We start from the raw sequence: 20932 nt of genomic DNA, 5'->3' as shown, positions 1-20932 counted from the left end.
TCACCCTGATGAACAATCACACTGCACCTCCAGGCAAACTGTAGACAGTGGACAGTAACACAATGAGACGTGGTGTTCTGTGTCTGTTCTAGCATTAGAACTAAATCCCACTGAGCATGATACAGGGTGCAGCCAGGGGGGGCCCAGAAAAGATTTGGAATGGTGTCCAGTACTCAAAGTGTATAGGAATATCGGAGGAAATATTAAGATGTCCTCATCCCCGCCCCTCAGGTGTCAGTAGGGTGAAGGGACAGATGGAGCAGGGCCATTGAGAGCTGTTTTGCATAGCAACAGTTTTGCAGCTAACCTCTGGAATGGTCATTTAACATATCTATAACCTTTAACTGGTTTCATAGATATGTTAAATAGCTGTGGCCAAATTTTGAGCCAGGGAGAAGTGAGTGGCTGGGACCCAGGAGGAAACTGGGGGCTGATCCTCTGAGACAGGGCCTGCGAGAGAGCCATGTGGCTTTAGCAGAGTGAGGACCCCCTCTTGGCCAGTTGACGGGGAGAGCCACACTGTTTTTGGAAAGATGTAGACCCCTGTAGCCATTAGGAGAGACAGCCATGCAGTTTCAACAGAGTTAAGACCTCCTCATGCCCAGGTGAAAGGGAAGATCACGCAGCTTTGCCAGAATGGAGATCCCTGTGGCCCGGTGAAGAAGAAAGACATGCGCTTTTGGTGGAGTGCGGACCCCTGCAGCTTTGGTAGAAGAAGCCCACGCAGCTTTGGTAAAAGAGGCCCACGCGGCTTTGGGGTGCTCCCTTTGACCGAGTGGCCTGGAAAGCAGGAGAGACTTTGACTGGAACTTGGTACCAAGAACTCTTGCCAGTGGAAGGTGCCGCATGACTTTGGATTAATTGGAGATCCTGCCTGGACAGGCGACACAGCCCACAGTGCCAGCAATCTGAAAAACGGACGTGTGCTCTTTTCCTGATTTATGGTACTTGGAGTTGGGGCGGTGGGAGAAGGGAGCACTGTGTGTGTGTGTGTGTGTGTGTGTGTGTGTGTGTGTGTGTAGGTGTATACCCTAAAGGACTTTGATATTTTAAGGAAGGCGTTAGGCCTGAATAGCATTAAATAAACATTTTGTTTCCTTTTCACAAATCTCTGGCATTGAGAGATGTATTTCCAATTGGCGGCGGACAGAAGAGCCCAATAGATATCAGTACACCGTTCTTGGGAGGGGCCCCTGTTTTCTGAAGCAGTTTTTGGCATCCCTGGGTGGGCCAAGTATTGCCGCCCCCTTGGACCCTTGTTCGGTAACAAGCAGACAGGTCTCGAGGGCCTCCTCTGTGTAAGGCACTGTGCCACGTACCACATATGGAAGAGGACTCCCAAGACCGAAGGAATCTGATGAGAAGGAGCCCATAAAGAAATCCATGACCATGCTGTTAAACAAAATGGGGGAAAGATGAGATAAGGGCTGAAAGGGAGAACAGGGCTGATATCACTGCATCATGTACACAGCTAGGATTTTTGGAAGAAAAAAAATGGTCTGATCGTGCAGAAATTTTCTAAACCTTGTTTGTAGAACTGACGCCGCCCAAGAATAGATCAAGAAAATGGATTAGAAGATTGTTCAGACATAGGTACTGATACATGCTACAACATAGATGACCCTCACAGGGATGAGTAACCTGCGGCCCATAGGCCGCAAGCAGCACAAAATGGCTGTGAATGTGGCCCAAAACAAAATCGTCAATTTACTTAAAACATTATGAGATCTTTTTATGATTACACGGCTCAGTGCATTTAACATGTGGCCTAAGATAACTCTTCTTCCAGTGTGGCGCAGAGATGCCAAAAGGTTGGACACAACATTATGCTGATTGAAAGAAACCAGACCAAAGATCACATGTTGTATGATTTCATTTCTCTGAAATATCTAGTATATGTAAATTCCCAGGGACGAAATGTAGATTGGAGATGGTCAGGAACTGGGGAAAGGAAGAAATTGGGGCAATGTATACAGGGCATGGGGTTTTCTCTTGGGGTCATCAAACTGCTTTGGAACTAGAGATGTTAGCTGCACAACACTGTGAATATACTACATGCCACTGAATCACTATCTTTAAAATGGTTAATTTTATGCTATGTGAATAAGCTCAATAACAACTAAGACAAAATTTTTAAATGCATCCCCCCAAAAGATTAGAATGTCACTCTCTGCCATCAGTACAGCTCCTTTAATACAGACAGAGATGCTGGCGGCAAAAGCACTACAGTGCTGATTCTTCCAGTCAACACTCTAGGGCCAGTTCAGAAAGCATGAAAGACCAGCAGGAAGCAGCATTCTGATGCTAATCCTAACTTTAGCATTAATTTAGCTCATCTGGCAAGCTTAAAAGCCCAAAGCTAATGGTGAGCAGAGTTCTAAGAAGAGTAGCTACATAATATTTTAGAAGTAAAGAAGTAGGAAATTTGCATGTAAATTTACAATGGAACAGCAAAATGAAAGTATATAGTAAGAATTCAAACTGTTCAAATTGGGGGGAGGTGGGAGAGGAGGGATTTAGAGAGAAAATGTTTGTTGATCCATTTTCAAGCCTCAAACAGCTAATCCCTACCCATGTACTTAATTCAATATCCACACTCATCTCACAAAGAATAATGCCACCTAAAGTAACAAAATACATTTTAAAGACAAAAGGTACAACTCGACTTCTGGATAGTCTCAGTCTTGATGAACAATAACTGTCTAGACAGGCCCCATTGTAGCTTCAAGCACTGCTAGATCCCAATAATCAAAAAATGCCATCAGGGCACCCTTTTGATCAATTCCTTTATCTCTTAGCTATACTCTTCTCAGTGTGGGCCTCATTTTCCTACAAACTCTGACAACACAGCACCTCAAATTTATATCTAACCAATGCATCCGCACTAACAGCACAGTAATTAAAGAACTACCAAGAGAAACATTGCAATTGAGACTGCTTCACTTCTGAAGAACACAAGGCCAATACTATGCATGTTTGGCTTCAAAAGCTTGCACAGCTGACCCCACAATGCCACCTGGGGCTTGGTCTTACCTGAAGACTTGGACCCGAGAGAGGATGATCCAAGCCGACGGGTAGTCCCCATTCCAACACTCCTCCGGGAAGTTGTTGGCGCTTTGGAGGATGTAGAACTAGCAGAGGAAGGTCTGTTACCATCCACAGAATCTTCGTCATCAAAATTTTTATCTGAAGAGTAAGAGCAGAAATCATTGTTTTAGCAAAAAGTACTCTGTCACTTCAACTTAAAATAACTAGCCTTAGAGATGGTTTGCCTCCTCTTTTGGAATCTGAGGTACCCATCCAGTGTCTTTCCAAGCCTAATATAGGTACAAACATCAAGTTCACTTTCACATACCTAGAACACTTTCCCAACCCATTTTCAAAAACAGAAAACACATGAAGAAGAATGCAATCTCTCATAAAACCACCACCTACAAACATTTTGGCATATTTCTGACCATTCTGTCATTTTTAAATAATAGCTGGCATAAGACTATATTATATACTATTTTAGAATACTGCTTATTTCAAATAAGTCAATTTTTTAATGTGGAAAAAATATATTTCACAAACACCTTTTAATGGCTGCATGGCACTCTGTAACTGGAAAATGCCGGAACTGAAATACTTTCATTGTCAGACATTTAGAGTGGTTCTAATACCTCACTAGAAGTAATGTTGTAACACCTTCCTACTTGCATTTTTATTTGAATTTCTAAAAATTTTAAGAAAAACATCCTTAGAAGCCAAGTTACTGAGTAGAGTATAAAAGCTTCTTGATGTATTATACTGTCAAAATTATCTTCAGAAAGGTCATATAAACCTTTCTTTTTCCTGGAAGTTCAAAGACATGGCCGTTTGCCAAACCCTTGCCAAAACTAGTTATCATTTTTAAACTTCAACCAAAACTGATAGGGAAAAAAACGCCTCTTCAATGTGATCTTTCTCTTTTAGTGAGGATGAACATTTTAAAAATAAGTTTACTAACTTTTAAATTTTCTAAGCAGCAGTGGATCTGACAATATTCAAGTTGCACTTAAAATTAAAAAAAAAACTATGTAGTGCGTAATAAATATTAAAAAATTTTAAAAACCCACCCTATTTAGGCTTTTTTAAAAATCAGCATATTGCAAACAACATTTTGATGACAAAAAATTAAAGCTATCATGGTGCACTATACAGAATAGTAAAGGCTTATACAGAATGTGCAAGTCATTCAGAAGGTTAAACAGAACTGAAGAGTATTAAAAACAAAAGACAACTAACATCTGTTGCTGACAATATTCAAGATTTCTGAAAAAGGGCATTAGATCTTTACCAGTAAATTGGAAGTAAATAACTTGCCCCCAAAACAGATATAAATAACAACCTGGTTTTTTTAATCTGTACCTTCTTATAGCTAAACTATCAATAGCAATATCTTGTGTCTAATGTTCCTTACAACTCACCAACAATCCACTTCAAATTACATGGCTTCTTTTACTCAAGAATGGGGTGGGCAGTGGGGGGAGGGGGGCTGCGGGCGGGTCAGGGAGACCTATCCTTACAAGTGCACATCCCTCTATAAACCAGCTTCCTTCAACATGTGCCTTCACATTTCCCAGAATACCTTATCGAATCTATGCTTATGTTGTTTCACATATAGTTCTTTCAATCCAACTATCAATTTCTTAATGATTTAGAGTCAGTGGTATATTAACATAGACTTCCCAAGTGAATTCAAAAAGTGATTCTTAAACTGCAGAGCACATTCGCTAGGTCCTTCCCAGAAGTAAAATTTAGTCTAATATACAGGACAAGAACAACCCAAAGGAGAGGTCACCCACTGAGCATTGACAGCATTAGTGTTACAAGGATTCCTCTCAGCCTATCTGTCATCTCATGGGAGATCCAAGAGCATCTGAACCTTTCGACTGCCATTAATCTACCATGTTGAAGATTGTTCCCAACAATTAACTCTTCTCAGAACATTAACAGTTCAGTTGGTAGAAAAGGTTAAGTAATGAATATGGGAAATGAAGACACTATTTTGCTCCATTCAAAAATTCATGTAAATTGGAGGACTTCCGCCACACTGGAGGTCTAGGTAGAAACACTGTGCCTTCTCCCACAACAAAGTTTGAATACACCAAAGGTTTACTAAAAAAAGAAGCAGGCAAAGAACAGAAAACTGAACTATACGGAAGTCCGACAACAACGAACAATTCAACCGGACCAGTAAGAGAGGCACAGCCACCAGTGGACCAGGGTTGGGCAGGAAGGATCCCCCGACACCAGGCACCCAGGCAGCAGGTGTAGCATCGGGCAGACCCAGTGAGGGGGTGGGGCGGCAGGCTGGCCAAGGACACACATTAGTGTGCACATAAACCAGCAGAGGAGTGAGCAGTGAGATGGACTGCACAGGCCCCAGCGGCCAACTCAGTGAGGGTAAAAGGCGGCAGGTTGACCGCAGATGTACATTTGCGCATGATGAGGCGGACCACAAGGGCCTCAGCAATGGGAAGCAGCAGGGGGGACCACCATTGCTTTCCTTTGAACCCGCCCCCACATACAGCGTCACAACCCAGCAACTGAGTTACCCAGCCCTGGTAAACACCTAGGGCTCTGCTCCTCATACATGACAGGCACGAACAGTCCAAATCATGGCTCAAGAAGAACTCAAAGCCCCAGAGCCAATAACTCTAAGCGAAAAAGAAATAGCGAACCTCTCAGATGCACAATTCAAAACACTGGTCATAAGGATGCTCACAGAACTGGTTGATTATAGTCACAAATTAGAGAAACATATGAAGGCTAAACTAATTGAAATGAAGGGAAATGCACAGGAAACCAATAGTGATGGAAAGGAAACTGGGACTCAAATCACTGGAATGGACCAGAAGGAAGAACAAAACATCTAACCAGAAAAGAACAAAGAAATGAGAATTCAAAAAAATGAGGAAAAGCTTAGGAACCTCCAGAACATCTTTAAATGTTCCAACATCCGGATTATAGGGGTACCAGAAGGGGAAAAGAAACAGCCACGAGTGGAAAACTGATTTGAACAAAATAATAAAGGAGAACTTCCCCAGTCTGGCAAAGGAAATAGACTTCCAGGAAATCCAGGAAGCTCAGAGAGTCCAAAAGAAGTTGGACTCAAGAAGGAACACACCAAGGCACATCATAATTACATTAGCCAAGACCAAAATGAAGGAAAGAATCCTAGAAGCAGCAAGAGATAAGGGGACAGTCACTTACAAAGGAGTTCCCATCAGACTGTCAGTGGATTTCTCAAAAGTGACCTTACAGGCAAGAAGGGGCTGGAGAGAAGTATTCCAAGTCATGAAATCCAAAGACCTACATCCAAGATTGCTCTATCCAGCAAAGTTTTCATTTAGAATGGAAGGACAGATAAAGTGCTTCTCAGATAAGGTGAAATTCAAGGAGTTCATCATCACCAAGCCCTTATTATATGAAATGTTAAAGGGACTTCTCTAAGAAAAAGAAGATAAAAAATATGAACAATGGAAGGACAGCAAACTCACAGTTATTAACAACCACACCTAGAACAAGAGGACAGCTAGATGAGGAGTGGAACCACAGAAATGGAGATCACATGGAGGGTTAGCAACAGGGGAGTGGGAGGAGGAGAAGGAGGGAGAAGGTACAGAAAATAGCATAGACGGTAGGTAGAAAATAGACAGGGGGGAGGGCAAGAATAGTAGGGGAAATATAGAATCTAATGAACTTGAGACACGTGGTCATAAACTAAAGGCGTGGAATGGTGGGGGAGGAGGTGTGCAGGGTGGAGAATGAAAGGGAGGAATAGAACAACAACTGTAATGGTATAATCAATAAAATATATTTTTAAAAATAAATAAATAAATAAATAAATAAATAAATGATTTTTAACACAGGACTTCTGGCCAAGATTGAGGCATAGGTAGACATCCTGCGCTTCCTCGCGCAACCAAAATAAGGACAACAATTTAGAAACAAGAAAACAAAACAGAAAACCCCAGAACTGACAGAAAACCGAACTGTATGGAAGTCTGACAACCAAGGAGTTAAAGTAAACACATTCATCCAGATTGGTAAAAGGAGCAAAGTCGGGTGGCTGGGCAGAGAGGGGTCTTGGCAAAGCAATGGCTGGAGGACTAGGGCGGGCAAAGCAACAGCCGGCAGACCCCAAAAGGTGGCAGACTGTGGAGGGGGCGATGCACAAGGCAGCTGGCAGGCAAGGCAGTCCCACATTTGCACGCAGATAAACCAGGCAAAACCAGGGAGCGAGACAGATCACTCAACCCAGGGTCCCAGTGCAGGGAAATAAAGCCTCAAAACACCAACTGAAAACACCTGTGGGGGTTGAGGTGCCAGGAGAGACTCCCATACTCACAGGAGAGTTCGCTGGAGAGACCCACAGGGTTCTAAAATGTACACAAACCCACCCACATGGGAATCAGCACCAGAAGGGCCCACTTTGCTTCGGGGAAGTGGCAGAAGTGACTGAAATCCGGCAGAAAGCAGAGCAAGCACCACTGTTCCCTCTCAAACCCCTGCCCAACAAACAACGTCACAACCCAGCAACCTGGGTTGCCCTGCCCTAGTGAACAACAAAGGCCCCACCCCTCACTGTGTAACAGGTGCACCAAGACAAAAAAATGGCCTAAACAATAGAACAAATCAAAGCTCCAGAAATAATACAACTAAGCAGTGAAGACATAGCCAACTTATCACATGCACAGATCAAAACACTGTAATCAGGATGCTCACAGAATTGTTTGAATTTGGTCACAAATTAGATTACAAAAATGAAGGCTGGCTGCTATCCAGGCTGGAACTGGGGCTGCTTCTCGGAGATAGGGCCTGCAAGAGAGGTATGTGGCTTTAGCAGAGTGAGGAACCCCCTCTTGGCCAGGTGAGGGGGAGAGCCACACTGTTTTGGAAAGATGTAGACCCCTGTAGCCATTAGGAGGGAGAGCCAAGCGGTTTCAGCAGAGTGCAGACCCCCTCTTGGCCAGGTGAAGGGAAGACCATGCAGCTTTGCCAGAATGGAGATCCCTGCGGCCAGGTGAAGAAGAAAGGCGCACTTTTGGTGGAGTGCGGCTTTGGTGGAAGAGGCTCACGCAGCTTTGGGGTGCTCCCTTTGGCTGAGTGGCCTGGAAACCAGGAGAGACTTTGACTGGAACTTGGTACAAAGAACTCTTGCCAGTGGAAGGTGCCGCATGACTTTGGATTAATTGGAGATTCTGCCTAGACAGGCGACACAGCTCACAGTGCCAGCAACCTGAAAAACGGGTGTGTGCTCTTTTCTTGATTTATGGTACCCGGAGTTGGGACAGTGGGAGAAGGGAGCGCTGTGTGTGTGTGTGTGTGTGTGTAAGTGTATACCCTTAAAGACTTTAACATTTTAAGGAAGGCATTACGCCTGAATAGCATTAAATAAACATTTTGATTCCTTTTCAAAAAAAAAAAAAATGAAGGCTATGATAAGTGAAATAAAGGAAAAGGCGCAGGGAACCAACAGTGATGGGAAGGAAACTAGGACTCAAATCAACAGTGTGGACCAGAAGGAAGAAAGAAACAACCAAACAGAAAAGAAGGAAGAAACAAGAATTCAAAAAAAATGAGGAGAGACTTAGGAACATCCAGGACATCTTTAAACGTTCCAACATCCAAATTATATGGGTATCAGAGGGAAAGAGGAAGAGCAACAAGTGGAAAACTTATCTGGACAAATAATAAAGAACTTACCTAATCTGGAGAAGGAAAATAGACTTCCAGGAAGTCCAGGAAGCTCAGAGACTCCCAAAGAAGTTGTATTCAAGGAGAAACACACCAGGGCACATCATAATTACATTATCCAAGATTAAAGATAAGGAGAGAATCTTAAAAGCAGCGAGAAAAAAGGAGACAGTTATCTACCAATGAGTGCACATAAGACTGTCAGCCGATTTCTCAAAAGAAACTTTACAGGCAAGAAGGGGCTGGAAAGAAGTATTCTAAGTCATGAAAGGCAAGGGCCTACATCCAAGATTGCTCTATCCTGTTGGGAACCACCCTGCCTGGTTTTAGAAGTTGTAATACCCCACATGGCTAAGGCTCAGTGAGCAACCTTTGGACCATAAGCCACTAAGGAGACAAAGCTTATCTCCCTGGAATGGGTGCTCCTTCTACTCCTTTTACTTCACCCTGCCTGGCCCCCAATGCTTGATCCGTTAGCCATAGGCAGGTTAGACTCCCCAAGGGCAGAACGACCTAAGACAGGCATGATCACAGGGAGGCCCCAGGGAAAGACTTGGGGGAACTATAGCAAAAGGAAGGGGTGATAAATCCTCACCCCTAGACTTTGACATAGCCTGAGTCCTCATTCCATGTGTGAGAAGTCTCCTAATCTCTTGGCTGCCTTACTTCCACTGCCTGACTTAAGCCTGAAACAATGACAGAGGGCGGTGCAGCCCTGTGCTGGGAAGGGTGGGTTTCCCAGGTGATTAGGCTAAGAAGGAATAAATAAAATCCTGTGAAACCTACTATGTTTAGAATGCTCTCAATTAAATAAGGGTCTGATCATGAAATGAGTTTGTTTCCCAAAGTTTTGTAGCCCTTTAGCTAACAAATCCTGACTCAGAATAGGCCCTTATAGTTCTTTGTATGCTATCTATTGTTTGATTCTTACTGCCCGACAATGATTAATGAACTTTACCTATATCCCTGTGCAAAATGAACACAATAAAAGCCCACTGAGGAAAAGGCTCTTGGCCCTTCTCCTTTGAGAGATACGCTACCTTTCCTCCCCAAGCAGATCATATCTCAGTAGGCTTATTCTCATCCATGGCGGGGGAGGGGGGGCACTGCGGGCAGAGTTTCCCCAAACTATCCAGCAAAGCTTTCATTTAGAATAGAAGGGCAGATAAAGTGCTTCTCAGATAAGGTCTAGCTAAGGAAGTTCATCATCACCAAGCCCTTATTATATGAAATGTTAAAGGGACTTATCTAAGAAAAAGAAGATAAAAAACATGTAGTAAAATGACAGCAAACTCACAATTATTAACCACCACACCTAAAACAAAAACTAAGCAAACGACTAGAACAGGAAAAGAAACCACAGAAAGAGAGATCACATGGAAGATTTGCAAGAGGGGAATGGGAGGAGCAGAGAGGGGGGGGGGGAAAGGTGCAGAAAATAAGTAGCATAGACGGTAGGTGGAAAATAGACAGGGGGAGGGTAAGAACAGTGTGGGAAATGTAGAAGCCAAAGAATTTATATGTATGACACATGGACATGAATTAAAGGGGAAGAATGTGGGTGGGAGGGGGTGTGCAGGGTGGAGGGGAGTGAAGGGGAAGAAATGGGAGAAATGTAATAGCATAACCAATAAAATATATTAAAAAAAATAAAAACAAGGGAAAAAGATTTTTCACACAATAAGACAACTTATATTATAGAGAAAATGGTCTTACAGAAGGATTAGTTCTCCCTGAGCCCAAAGAAACAATTAAATCTATGTCTAGCCACCCTTGCAAAGACTGTCACCTAAGAGTCATTTCTCTTATGGGACACTCCATGGTACAAATTTGGAAAAAGGTAATTAAAACTTTCACTTCCCAGCCACCATCACCTCCTTGAATCCTTAAAAAACAAAAACAAACAAACAAAAAACACCCTTAACTCCATTCCTCTTTTTATAATACCATATTTAAAAATGATTCATAAATTTTCTTTTTTAAAATATATTTTATTGATTACACTATTACATTTCTCCCCTTTCCCCCCTTTTATTCTCCTTTGCCCTGCATACTCCCTCCCACCTACATTCCCCACGCCCTGCCCAGTTCATGTCCATGGATCATACATACAAGTGCTTTGGCTTGTATGTATGTCCATTTCCGATACTATTCTTAACCTTCCCCCGTCTATTTTGCACCTTCCATTTATGCTACTTATTCCCTACACCTTTTCCCCATCCCCTCCCCCTCTGCCCTCACTGATAATCCTCCATGTGATCTCCATTTCTGTGATTCTGTTCCTGTTGTTTGCTTAGTTTGTTTTCATTTTGTTCTTAGGTTCAGTTTTTAATAGCTATGGGTTTGTTGTCATTTTACTCTTCATAGTTTTGATCATCTTCTTTTTCTCAGATAACATTTAACATTTAACATGTCCCTTTAACATTTCATATAATGTCTTAGTGATGGTGAACTCCTTTAACTGACCTCATCTGGGAAACACTTTATCTGTCCTTCCATTCTAAATGAAAGCTTTGCTGGATAGAGCAATCTTGGATGTAGGTAGGTCCTTGTCTTTCATGACTTTGAATACTTCTTTCCAGCCCCTTCTTGTCTGCAAGGTTTCTTTTGAGAAATCAGCTAATACTCTTATGGGTACTCCTTTGTAGGTAACTGTAACCATTTTGCTGGTTGCTTTTAAGATCCTCTCCTTATCTTTGATCTTGGGTAATTGGTGTATTCCTCCTTGGTTTCAACTTCTTTGGGACTCTCTGAGCTTCCTGGAGTTCCTGGAAGTCTTTTTCCTTCACCAGATTGGGGAACTTCTCCTTCATTATTTGTTTAAATAAGTTTTCAATTTCTTTCTCTTCCTGTTCTCCTTCCTGCACTCCTACAATTCAGATGTTGGAACATTTAAAGTTGTCCTGGAGCTTCCTAAGCCTCTCTTCTTTTTTCTGTTTTTTTTTTGTTTTTGCACGCTTGTTTCTTCATTCTCTTCCAGTTGAATGTTTACTTCTTCCTTCCTGCCCAAACCATTGATTGAAGTCCTGGTTTCCTTCCCATCCCTGTTGGCTCCCTGCATATATTCCTTTATTTCACTTTTCACAGCCTTCAGTTTTTCCTCTACTTTGTGACAATACTCAAACAGTTCTGTGAGCATCCTGATTACAGTGTTTTGAACTGTGCATCTGATAGGCTGGCTATCTTTTCATCGCTTAGCTGTATTTTTTTTCTGGAGCTTTGATCTGTTCTTTCATTTGGGCCATGTTTTTTTTTTTTTGTCTTGGCGCACTTGTTACATAGTGAGGGACAGAGCCTTACGTAGTTACCAGAGAGGGGCAACCCATGCTGCTGTGTTGTGACACTGTCAATGGAGGAGGAGTCAGAGAGGGAACAGCGCTGCTTGCTCAGCTTTCTGCTGGCTTTCAGTGACTTCACCCCTACCCACAAGCAAAGTGGGCCATTCTGGTGCTGATTCCCAGGTAGGTGAGTTTGTGTACATTCTAGGACCCTGTGGGTCTCTCCAACGAACTCTCCTGTGAATCTGGCAGTTTCTCCCACCACCTTAATCCCATAGGTTTTTTTCAGTCAGAGGTTTTGAGGCTTTGTTTCCCCACCCTGGAACTCTGGGTTGCACAGTCTATTTTCCTCCCCACGTGTTCCCCCTGTTTATCCACATACACATACATGTGGGACTGCCTGCTCTGCCAGCTACTGCCTTGCCCAGCCTGGTCCACCTGCTGCCACCCTCATTCTCCAGCCACCATCTTGCCGTGAGTCCTCCCTGCACGCTGCCTGTCTCCATCTCTCCTACCAGTCTGGAAGTATGTTTTTTCTCTAGCTCCTTGGTTGTCGGACTTACACACAGTTAGAGTTTGTCAGTTCTGGCTGTTTTTCATTTTCATATTTGTTGTTGTCCGTCTTTAGGTTGTGTGAGGAGGCACAGTTTATCTACCTATGCCTCCTATGGCCAGAGGTTGACTCATGAATTTTCTATAGTGACAGTATAATTTTCATCCAACTCAATCACCCCACTCCTGGCAACCCAGTAAGTAGACACAATGAAGTGGAAAAGAGCAACAAAATCTCATGCCAAAAGGGACCACTGATACAAACGAAAAATTAAAAGGCAGAAGAGATAGGATCCTTTGAAAAAATAAACATGCCAGAGTACAGTCATCCATGGACTCAAAAGCAAACAAACAATTGTAAAGGCTAAATAAGTCTGTGAACTTATCTTGAAGCCTCTGAACTATGGTCAAGATGCTAGGTGAAGGCTGAAGAGTGACCAGGGCAGGCACCAGGAGGGCAGAGTAGTCCCTCCATCAGCTTCAACTGACTTAGATTCTGAAATCCCCAAGGCCCCAGCTGCCTCAGAACTGAACTTTCATCAAGTTGGAGAGGGGAAGATATACAAGCACCAGACAGATACTATGGACCAAAATGATCAAAAAGACCACTACATACCACTGTGGCTATAAGTCTGAGTACAGGAGTAGCAAAAAAACCTATCAGACTTCAAGTTTGGTGTGTGAAACCTAGAATTACAATCTTCAGATCATAATGTCAATTAAGGAAATTCGCATACAGGGCCACATGTGTGCTTTTTATTCCAGGCTACCCTGGAATTAGATGTCTGCAGGTCCATTTCTCTGTCCCTGGGATCATTTTGTTTTCTTCTTGGTATTCCTAACACCTAAAACACAGCCAGGGCAAACACGCAGTCAGCATTCAAACATTAACACTGGCAGGCCGTGTGAAGGCAGGCAAAATTTTTGGATGGATGCAGACAATGTTTGATGTATTATTTTTAGAAGCTTTTATTAATTTTAAAAATGCATCAGGTCTCATTAGATAACAAAGTCAAACAAGACTATGAAAATATCTGAGAGCAAATGAAGAAAGCAGAGTAATTACAACACTAAATATCTTTAACCTTCCTGATTTCCCTCCAGACAGAAATATCTTTATTCTTTTTTTATGATAAAACATATGCCCATTATAAAATTAAAATTTAAAGTACTCTTATATGAAATCATAACCCCCAAATTAAACTGCTCACACTGATATATATATGCATTTCTAGACTTTAATGCTTTCATAAAAAACGTATTATATATACAAAATACTGCTTTTTCCATTACCAATATTTAGTAAATATTTTTCTATTTAAACTGTTCACATATACTATAATCAATCACCTAGTAATAGTTTGTTTCAAATTTTTCACAACACCACTGTAGTTGATATGTTTAAAAGTAGTAATAGTTAATATATACATACAACGTAAGTGCATACTAGTCCCTGGCTTGGTGTTTTGCATATTCTCATTAAATCCCATGACAACTGTAAGAGAGAAGTAGTATTATCACTCCACTCTGAAAGATGAAAATACTTAATGCATCCAGATATAATGTGACTTAATGCAGCCCAAAGTCACATAGCTAACTAGAAAGTAGATGAAGCCAGGATTCAAGTTCATGTCTGTGCAACTCAAGATTCTATGATCTGAGTCATAATAATAACTACCACCCTAAAAAAACAATTGTCATCAACTGGCCATTGACCATGTGCTGAGCATTGTGCTGCTAAGAGCTTTCTGTGCACTGCTTTATTTACTTATTATAATAGATTTTCACTTAAGAAAATTATTTAAAAATTTTCTTAAACAAAGAATCATCAATACTTTTATGAATACAGACATAGAAATCCTCAAGAAAATGCTATCAAAACAAATCCATCATGGCCAAGCGAGATTTATCCCAGGAATATAATGTTGGTTTAATACACCATCTTAATAGAATAAAAAACAAAAACATGCTCAACTGACACAGTAGAATTATTTGACAATATCCAAAACAAAAAACCCTGTCATGCTAAAAACACCACAAATTGGGATTAAAAGGGAACACTTTCAAGACCTGATGAAGACATCTATAAAACAGAAAAATTCCTTTCCTATTTACAAAATTAAGAAATGGTTTCTGTCAGAGCACAAAGGGTATAACAAAGTTTAACCTGGCTGAAAATGGTTATATCACAGCACAAAAATGGAAATGGCATAATGGAAGCTAGGAGGGTGCTAGCAGGTGGCACCAATGATCCTCTACGTACCACAAAAAAGAAAAACCTGAAACACAGTCAAGCTTCACAGTGAAGAATCATTTCCCTTTCCCTCAGCCCAGAGCTTGCTGTCAGAAAGCTAGATTGGCATTTTAAGACTATCTCAACCATGACACCCTCATGCAGCAGATAAAGCAAGATAAAACTGCAGCAAACAAAGGATAAAAAGTCAAAAATTCATTTCAGTTTTACTAGTCCTTTAAAAAGGGAGCTAAAGCCCTGGCTGGTGTAGCTCAGTGGATTGAGCATGAGCCTGTGAAGCAAAGGGTCACCAGTTCGAATCCCAGTCAGGGCACATGCCTGGGTTGTGGGCCGGGTCCCCAGTAGGTGACACATGAGAGGCAACCAAACACTGATGTTTCTCTACCAAGAGAAACATTGATGCTTCTCTTTCTCCTTCCCTTCCCCCCCTCTCTAAAAATAAATAAAAAAAATATTTTTTTTAAAAAAAAGAGAGCTAGAAAGGGAAGAAACTGGAAGATAGGCAAGAAAAACACCATCTGAAACTGGAGAGGAAAGTGAAATGTGACGAGGGCATGAAGCAAACATTCACTAACACCAGATTCTCCGAGGCACTGCTGCGTGCCAAAAGTTCACTGCTGGGTGCCAAAAGTTCATAAAAATTGGTGAATGCCATCTGTAGGTGCAAGTGAAGGCTCAGTTCTTCTTTGGGTCTCAGGTATAAAATGTTCTGGCTGCTGTTTGACAGTTTATAAGCAGGTAACAGTGAGCAGGCTCAGGAGAGACACGGGGAAAGCTGATACGAGAGGTATCCAAGCATGGTTTTATGGGTGAGGAAATGAACTAGCATTGGGCAGTGAGCTTTTCTTAAAATGGGGCCACTAGTCACATGCTAGCACTTTCCTCAAAACCAACCTCAAGAGTTCAGAATGGAAAAAAGTGAAAATAAGCTTCAGTTTCCTTATCTGTGAAAAAAATAATATTGTCTACTTATAGGGAACATCCAAAATATTACTTGCCCAATACCAGCCTCCTCCTCTTCTACTGACAGCAGGGAGCAGTTCTAGGATAATTGCCCTCCCTTGGAGCTGTCTAGGTGGCAAGCTTAATGCTGTCCAAGCCAACAAAATCGAAGCACCTGCCAAAGAGCGAATGAAGCAAACCAGAAGACAGCAGAGGCGTGAGGGAGCCTTGGGCGTACAGCAAGACCTCTCAGTTATATAAGCTTGCATCACTTGTAACCCAGAGAATCTCTGTGCTACATTAAAGGGATGTCATGAAATATAAACAGAATATATGTAAAGATAGGAAAACTGTAGGTACTCAACAAATGGAGCTATCTACACCATTCCTATGTTATGCAGGGGCTCCCAATCTCCAGGCCACAGATTAGTACCAGTCTGGGTCTATTAGGAACTGGGCCACACAGCAGGACGTAAGCTTGAAACCATTCCCCCACATACAACATCCATGGAAAAATTGTCTTCCACAAAACCGGTTCCTGGTGCCAAAACGATTGGGGACGGCTGGTGTTATGCTTTGAGTACAAAAAGCAAGCCCTTTGTAACTACCTGGATAGAGCTGAAGAATGAAGAATACAATTTTTTAAATGATCTTAAAAGGCATGCACAATTAATTCAGTTCATACAACAGAAAGAAATGTATAGACATTTTTGAGAAACAGAAGGCAGTCAAACACCTTCCTTAGAGCTGGTTCCAAAAGGAAAAAAATCATCTACCCCCTTGTCAAGATACCTTAGGATTTTCTCAACAGCAGTTTTTTTCTCCCAAGATCACAGTAAAGAAATTTATGAGGAAAAGAAAAAAAGCTAAGTTAGGAATATGCTCCCACCAAGTGGTATCAATTTGTAAAAATCTCCCTAAGCTCTCCAGTCTCCTGTAATTTGGAAGTTCAAGTCGGAGCACAGAGTCACCTGAGAGGTGATTTAGTCTCAAAGAGATCCCTTTGTTACTTCTATAATGAAGCTGGATGGTTGCCAAGAAGCAGCAGTCTCCACATTCTGGGGGCTGCTGGAGAGCATACCTCCTCTGAGTATTAACAGCAACCATGGGTACCACCTTCCTTCCTTTATCTCTTCAGCCTTTATTAAGCATAGCCATGTGCCAGGCACTGTACTGGGAGCTGGGATGCAGAAAGTAAAGCCCATGGTTCTTACTTAAGTTTACAGTACATCCTGGGGAACAGACACATACAAACCAGCATCAGTTATGATTCAGTGTGATGCTTTGCTAAAGACGCAGGATATGCCATAGGAGTACAGAACAGGGGTAAATTGAATAGGGCCAAATAAACTTAGAAAGGATCCACTGTGCACTCCTTCCCACCCTCTGCCATGACTCACTCTGTCACTTGTGTCTGATACTGGGGGACTGAACATTAATTAGAAATGTGAGATGCTTTAAATGGGCCCATATCCTGGGTGATTCAGGAACACATTGGACCATGATGCTCTATGAATATAAAATGAGAGAGAACAAATTTCAAAGACTCTTCCTAGACAGATATGAGAGGGGCAAGGAATTTCTGATGGATATAATGAACAAACCAGCCAGCTGCAATTTGTATATAGGAGACCCACTACTATAGGACTATGGCCATCTTGAGCACCAAGAAGCAGAGGATTGAAGGCAAAGTCCTGATGCCCAGCAGTTAGGGTTATTAAAGTTCACATCTCTTGACCAATCTGGAGGCCCAATTTAAATTAGCCCTGTGAATACTATGCCTTCCCCAGAGAAAAGAACCTACATGGCTTGGCAATAATCAAGCACATAAGATCAGTCTTCAAGGAGAATACCTGCCAATATATCTCAGGAAAACTCTAAACTCACAAGGAGACTGCTACTTTAATAATCTGTGTATTGAAGAGCGCCCCAGAAAGTGAATTAGGGAAGATGGGAAGAAACTATCCCTCCTGCTGGAATAACTAGCCACTGCACTCCACGAAGACTTACACTGACTCCTCATTAACAGACTCTGGAGAGCCACAGAGGAACTCTTAGTCAAACTAAAACCCTGGCTCTACATCCTATCCTGCTGGGGACGACCATTCCCAGACATGAGTGTATTAGTGTTGCAAACTCTGGATAGATCCAGGGTAAGAGAAGAGTAGAAGGAGCCTTCCCAAGAGAGCCTCTCCTGCTTCTACTCCTTGCCAGGTTCCCAGAGCCAGGATGGTCCTCTTAACTTCTCCCTTAACCACCTACCCTACGTTTTATCAGTTGGAGGAAGAGGAGGAGAGAGGAGGCTTAAATAAGTGGTAATTTGTATGAATTTTTCTTTTCTGGCTGTCAAAGGTTCTCTGGGATAGAAGATAGTCCTCACACGTCTTGCTTTAGCCCCATCCTGCTTTAGCCCCCTGCACAGAGCCTGGTAAAAAGTTAGTTTAAATCAATTTACTAATGACTCTTGTACTCTCTGGCCATGAATTTTACCTACTTTAAGGCTTCTCTTCTGGGAAACAATATTATCAAAGTGATTTACCATGCAATTACACTGAATCCCATGAAACAAATCAGTCAACACTCAGGAGTCTCTCCCAGCTAAGAGCTTCTAAAACAGACATTCTGACTCATGCCCATGTGTAAAGGCCACACAATTGCAGGCTAAAAACAAGAAGCAAACTAAGGAGAGCTAAGAGAGGTATCAACATCCCTAAATGCAGGTAAATACAGTTACACTACATAAGGTACAAAAGGATATCCTCAAAGTTTCCTTTAATAAATTATAAGCATATTACTGAAATTACTTGTTAGATAACTGTCCTTTCACACTGATCATATGCTTACTTTCTAATCCTAAGCATAAGTCAAGTTAGTGTGCCACACTGCATTACCATAGCCTACCACTGGGGCCTACTCACCAGTACGTAGGCTCCCATGGCACTGCCCAATTCCCAAGCCAATTCTCCACAAAATAATCACAATGCCCAACTTACATCAAAGAAGACCAAAAAATTTTCACACCCAATTTATGTGCATTAACATGTTACTTTCTGCCTGCCTGTCAAAGTCAGCTTTGTTGGTACCAATAAAAACACCACCATGCAGGCTACTTCTGAGCACGCCAGATAGAAAGGAACTAGGGTTCATTCTTGGACACCATCACAGACCCTCAGTTCAGCTCAAAAATGTGCTCTGACATCAACCAAGAGGCTACTATTCCATTCCAGTACAGAATGGTCTCCTCAAAGGCAATGGGGGGGGGGGGGAGAGACACAAAAGAAAATGGTAGAGAGGAGGGAGAAAAAAAAGAGAAGAGAAGAGAAGAGGGGAGGAGAGGGAACGGGGAGGTGAAAAGGGAAGGTAATAAGAGAACAGATACTCTGTCTGAAGCTCTAAGTTCATGGGCAAAGCATTAATTAATTGAAAAAAAAGAACAGCCAGGAAATTTACAGAAATAGCAAGGTGGTTGCGACCTGACTTAGATAACTATCTCTTTCATTTGTCTGTTCAGTCAATAACTGCATAAGGCACTTTGCTAGGCCCTGGGAATACAGTAAGAAAAAAACAAGCATGCTAATGCCCACAGGGAACTTCTACTACACAGAGGTAGAAAAACATGTAAACACCAATAAACAATGAACCTGTCATAAGGATGATAAAGAAACAGGACAGTGTCTATATAACAGAGGAGGGAAAGGCAGAGGGTGGTAAGAGGCACTTGGACAGCACTGTTCAGGGAGGTCCAAATCACACTGTAGGGCTTTCATCAAAGGCATGACACTCATCTATCTACACAGAAAATGATTACTCAGGAGTCTCTGTCATGGACTCAGAATTCAAGAGAAGGAAGAGAATGGGTAGAAAGAAAGTTCCAATTTACAATGAACAATTAGGCAAAATAATGTCTGTGATTAAGCAGCAGGGCCCATTTTTCCAGCAGGAAAAGGGGCCCTACAGAGAGCTTCTTCTTTAGAACAGGCGCCCTGCACACATGACCCTGTGCATCAAGCCTCATGGCCAGCAGCACATACGCAAGGCAGCTGTCAGACAATTTAGTAGAGCCTGACCTAACTGCAGATTACTATAGCAGGCCACATGAAAACACAATTTTTACTTCTGTACAAATAAAGCGTCGGACTTCCGCCAAGATGGAGGCATAGGCGGAAACACTGTACCTTCTCCCACAACCAAGTTTGAATACAACAAAGGTTTGGAGAAACAAAGACACAACCAAAGGACAGAAAATTGAATTATATGGAAGTCTGACTATATCTAACCGTTCAACAGGGATGGTAAGAGGGGCGGAGCCAGCAGCGAGCAGGGTCGGGCAGGACAGGTCCCCCGACCCAGGTGCAGAGGCAACCCGGAACCAGTTGGGGTGCAGGGCAGGCTGACCGTGGTCCCACATTCGCGCACAGTGAGACAGGACACGCAGGCCCCAGGGGGGCGAGGGCTGACGGCGGTGGCACACTCGCATGCAGTGGGACAAAACGCGTGGGCCCGGTGATGGCAGCAACTGCAGCACCAGTGAGGGGCACGGCGGCAGGCGGCAGACAGGACGCCATAGTCCCTCTTTGACCCCGCCCCCACATACAACGTCACAACCCAGCGACTTAGTTGCCCTGTTCTAGCAAACACTTTAGGGCTCTGATCCTGCTATGGAACAGGCACGAACAGCCCAAAAGATCGTGCAAGAAGAACTCAAAGTCCCAGAGCCAATAACTCTAAGCGACCGAGAAATTGCCAGCCTCTCAAAAGCACAATGCAAGACACTGTTTATCAGGATGCTCACAGAACTGGTAGATTATAATCACAAATTAGAGGAACATAGTCACAAATTAGAGGAACATATGAAGGCTAAACTAATTGAAATGAAGGGAGATGCACAGGAAACCAATAGTGATGGAAAGGAAACTGGGACTCAAATCAATGGAATGGACCAGAAGGAAGAACAAAACATCCCACCAGAAAGGAATGAAGAAATGAGAATTCAAAAAAATGAGGAGAGGCTTAGGAACCTCCAGGACATCTTTAAACGTTCCAACATCCGGATTATAGGGGTACCAGAAGGGGGAGAGAAACAGCCACGAGTGGAAAACGTATTTGAACAAATAATAAAGGAGAACTTCCCCAGTCTGGCAAAGGAAATAGACTTCCAGGAAATCCAGGAAGCTCAGAGAGT

General features: G+C 42.5%; 1 protein-coding gene across 20 annotated transcripts in view; it reads right to left on the bottom strand.

Annotated features, from left to right (window-relative positions):
• Window positions 1-20932, bottom strand: part of CLASP1 (cytoplasmic linker associated protein 1) — a 283994-nt gene that overhangs the window by 135248 nt on the left and 127814 nt on the right. For all 20 annotated transcript variants that reach the window (XM_037049839.1, XM_037049840.1, XM_037049841.1 and 17 more), the window contains exon 9: window positions 3034-3186. In XM_037049839.1, coding sequence (XP_036905734.1) covers window positions 3034-3186 — 153 coding nt within the window. The remainder of the gene's footprint in view (window positions 1-3033; window positions 3187-20932) is intronic.

The sequence above is a fragment of the Sturnira hondurensis genome, unplaced genomic scaffold, assembly GCF_014824575.4.
Source record: "Sturnira hondurensis isolate 20B ecotype Veracruz unplaced genomic scaffold, ASM1482457v3 Scaffold0006496, whole genome shotgun sequence".
Lineage (NCBI taxonomy): Eukaryota > Metazoa > Chordata > Mammalia > Chiroptera > Phyllostomidae > Sturnira > Sturnira hondurensis.
This window is presented reverse-complemented; position numbering and strand designations above follow the sequence as displayed.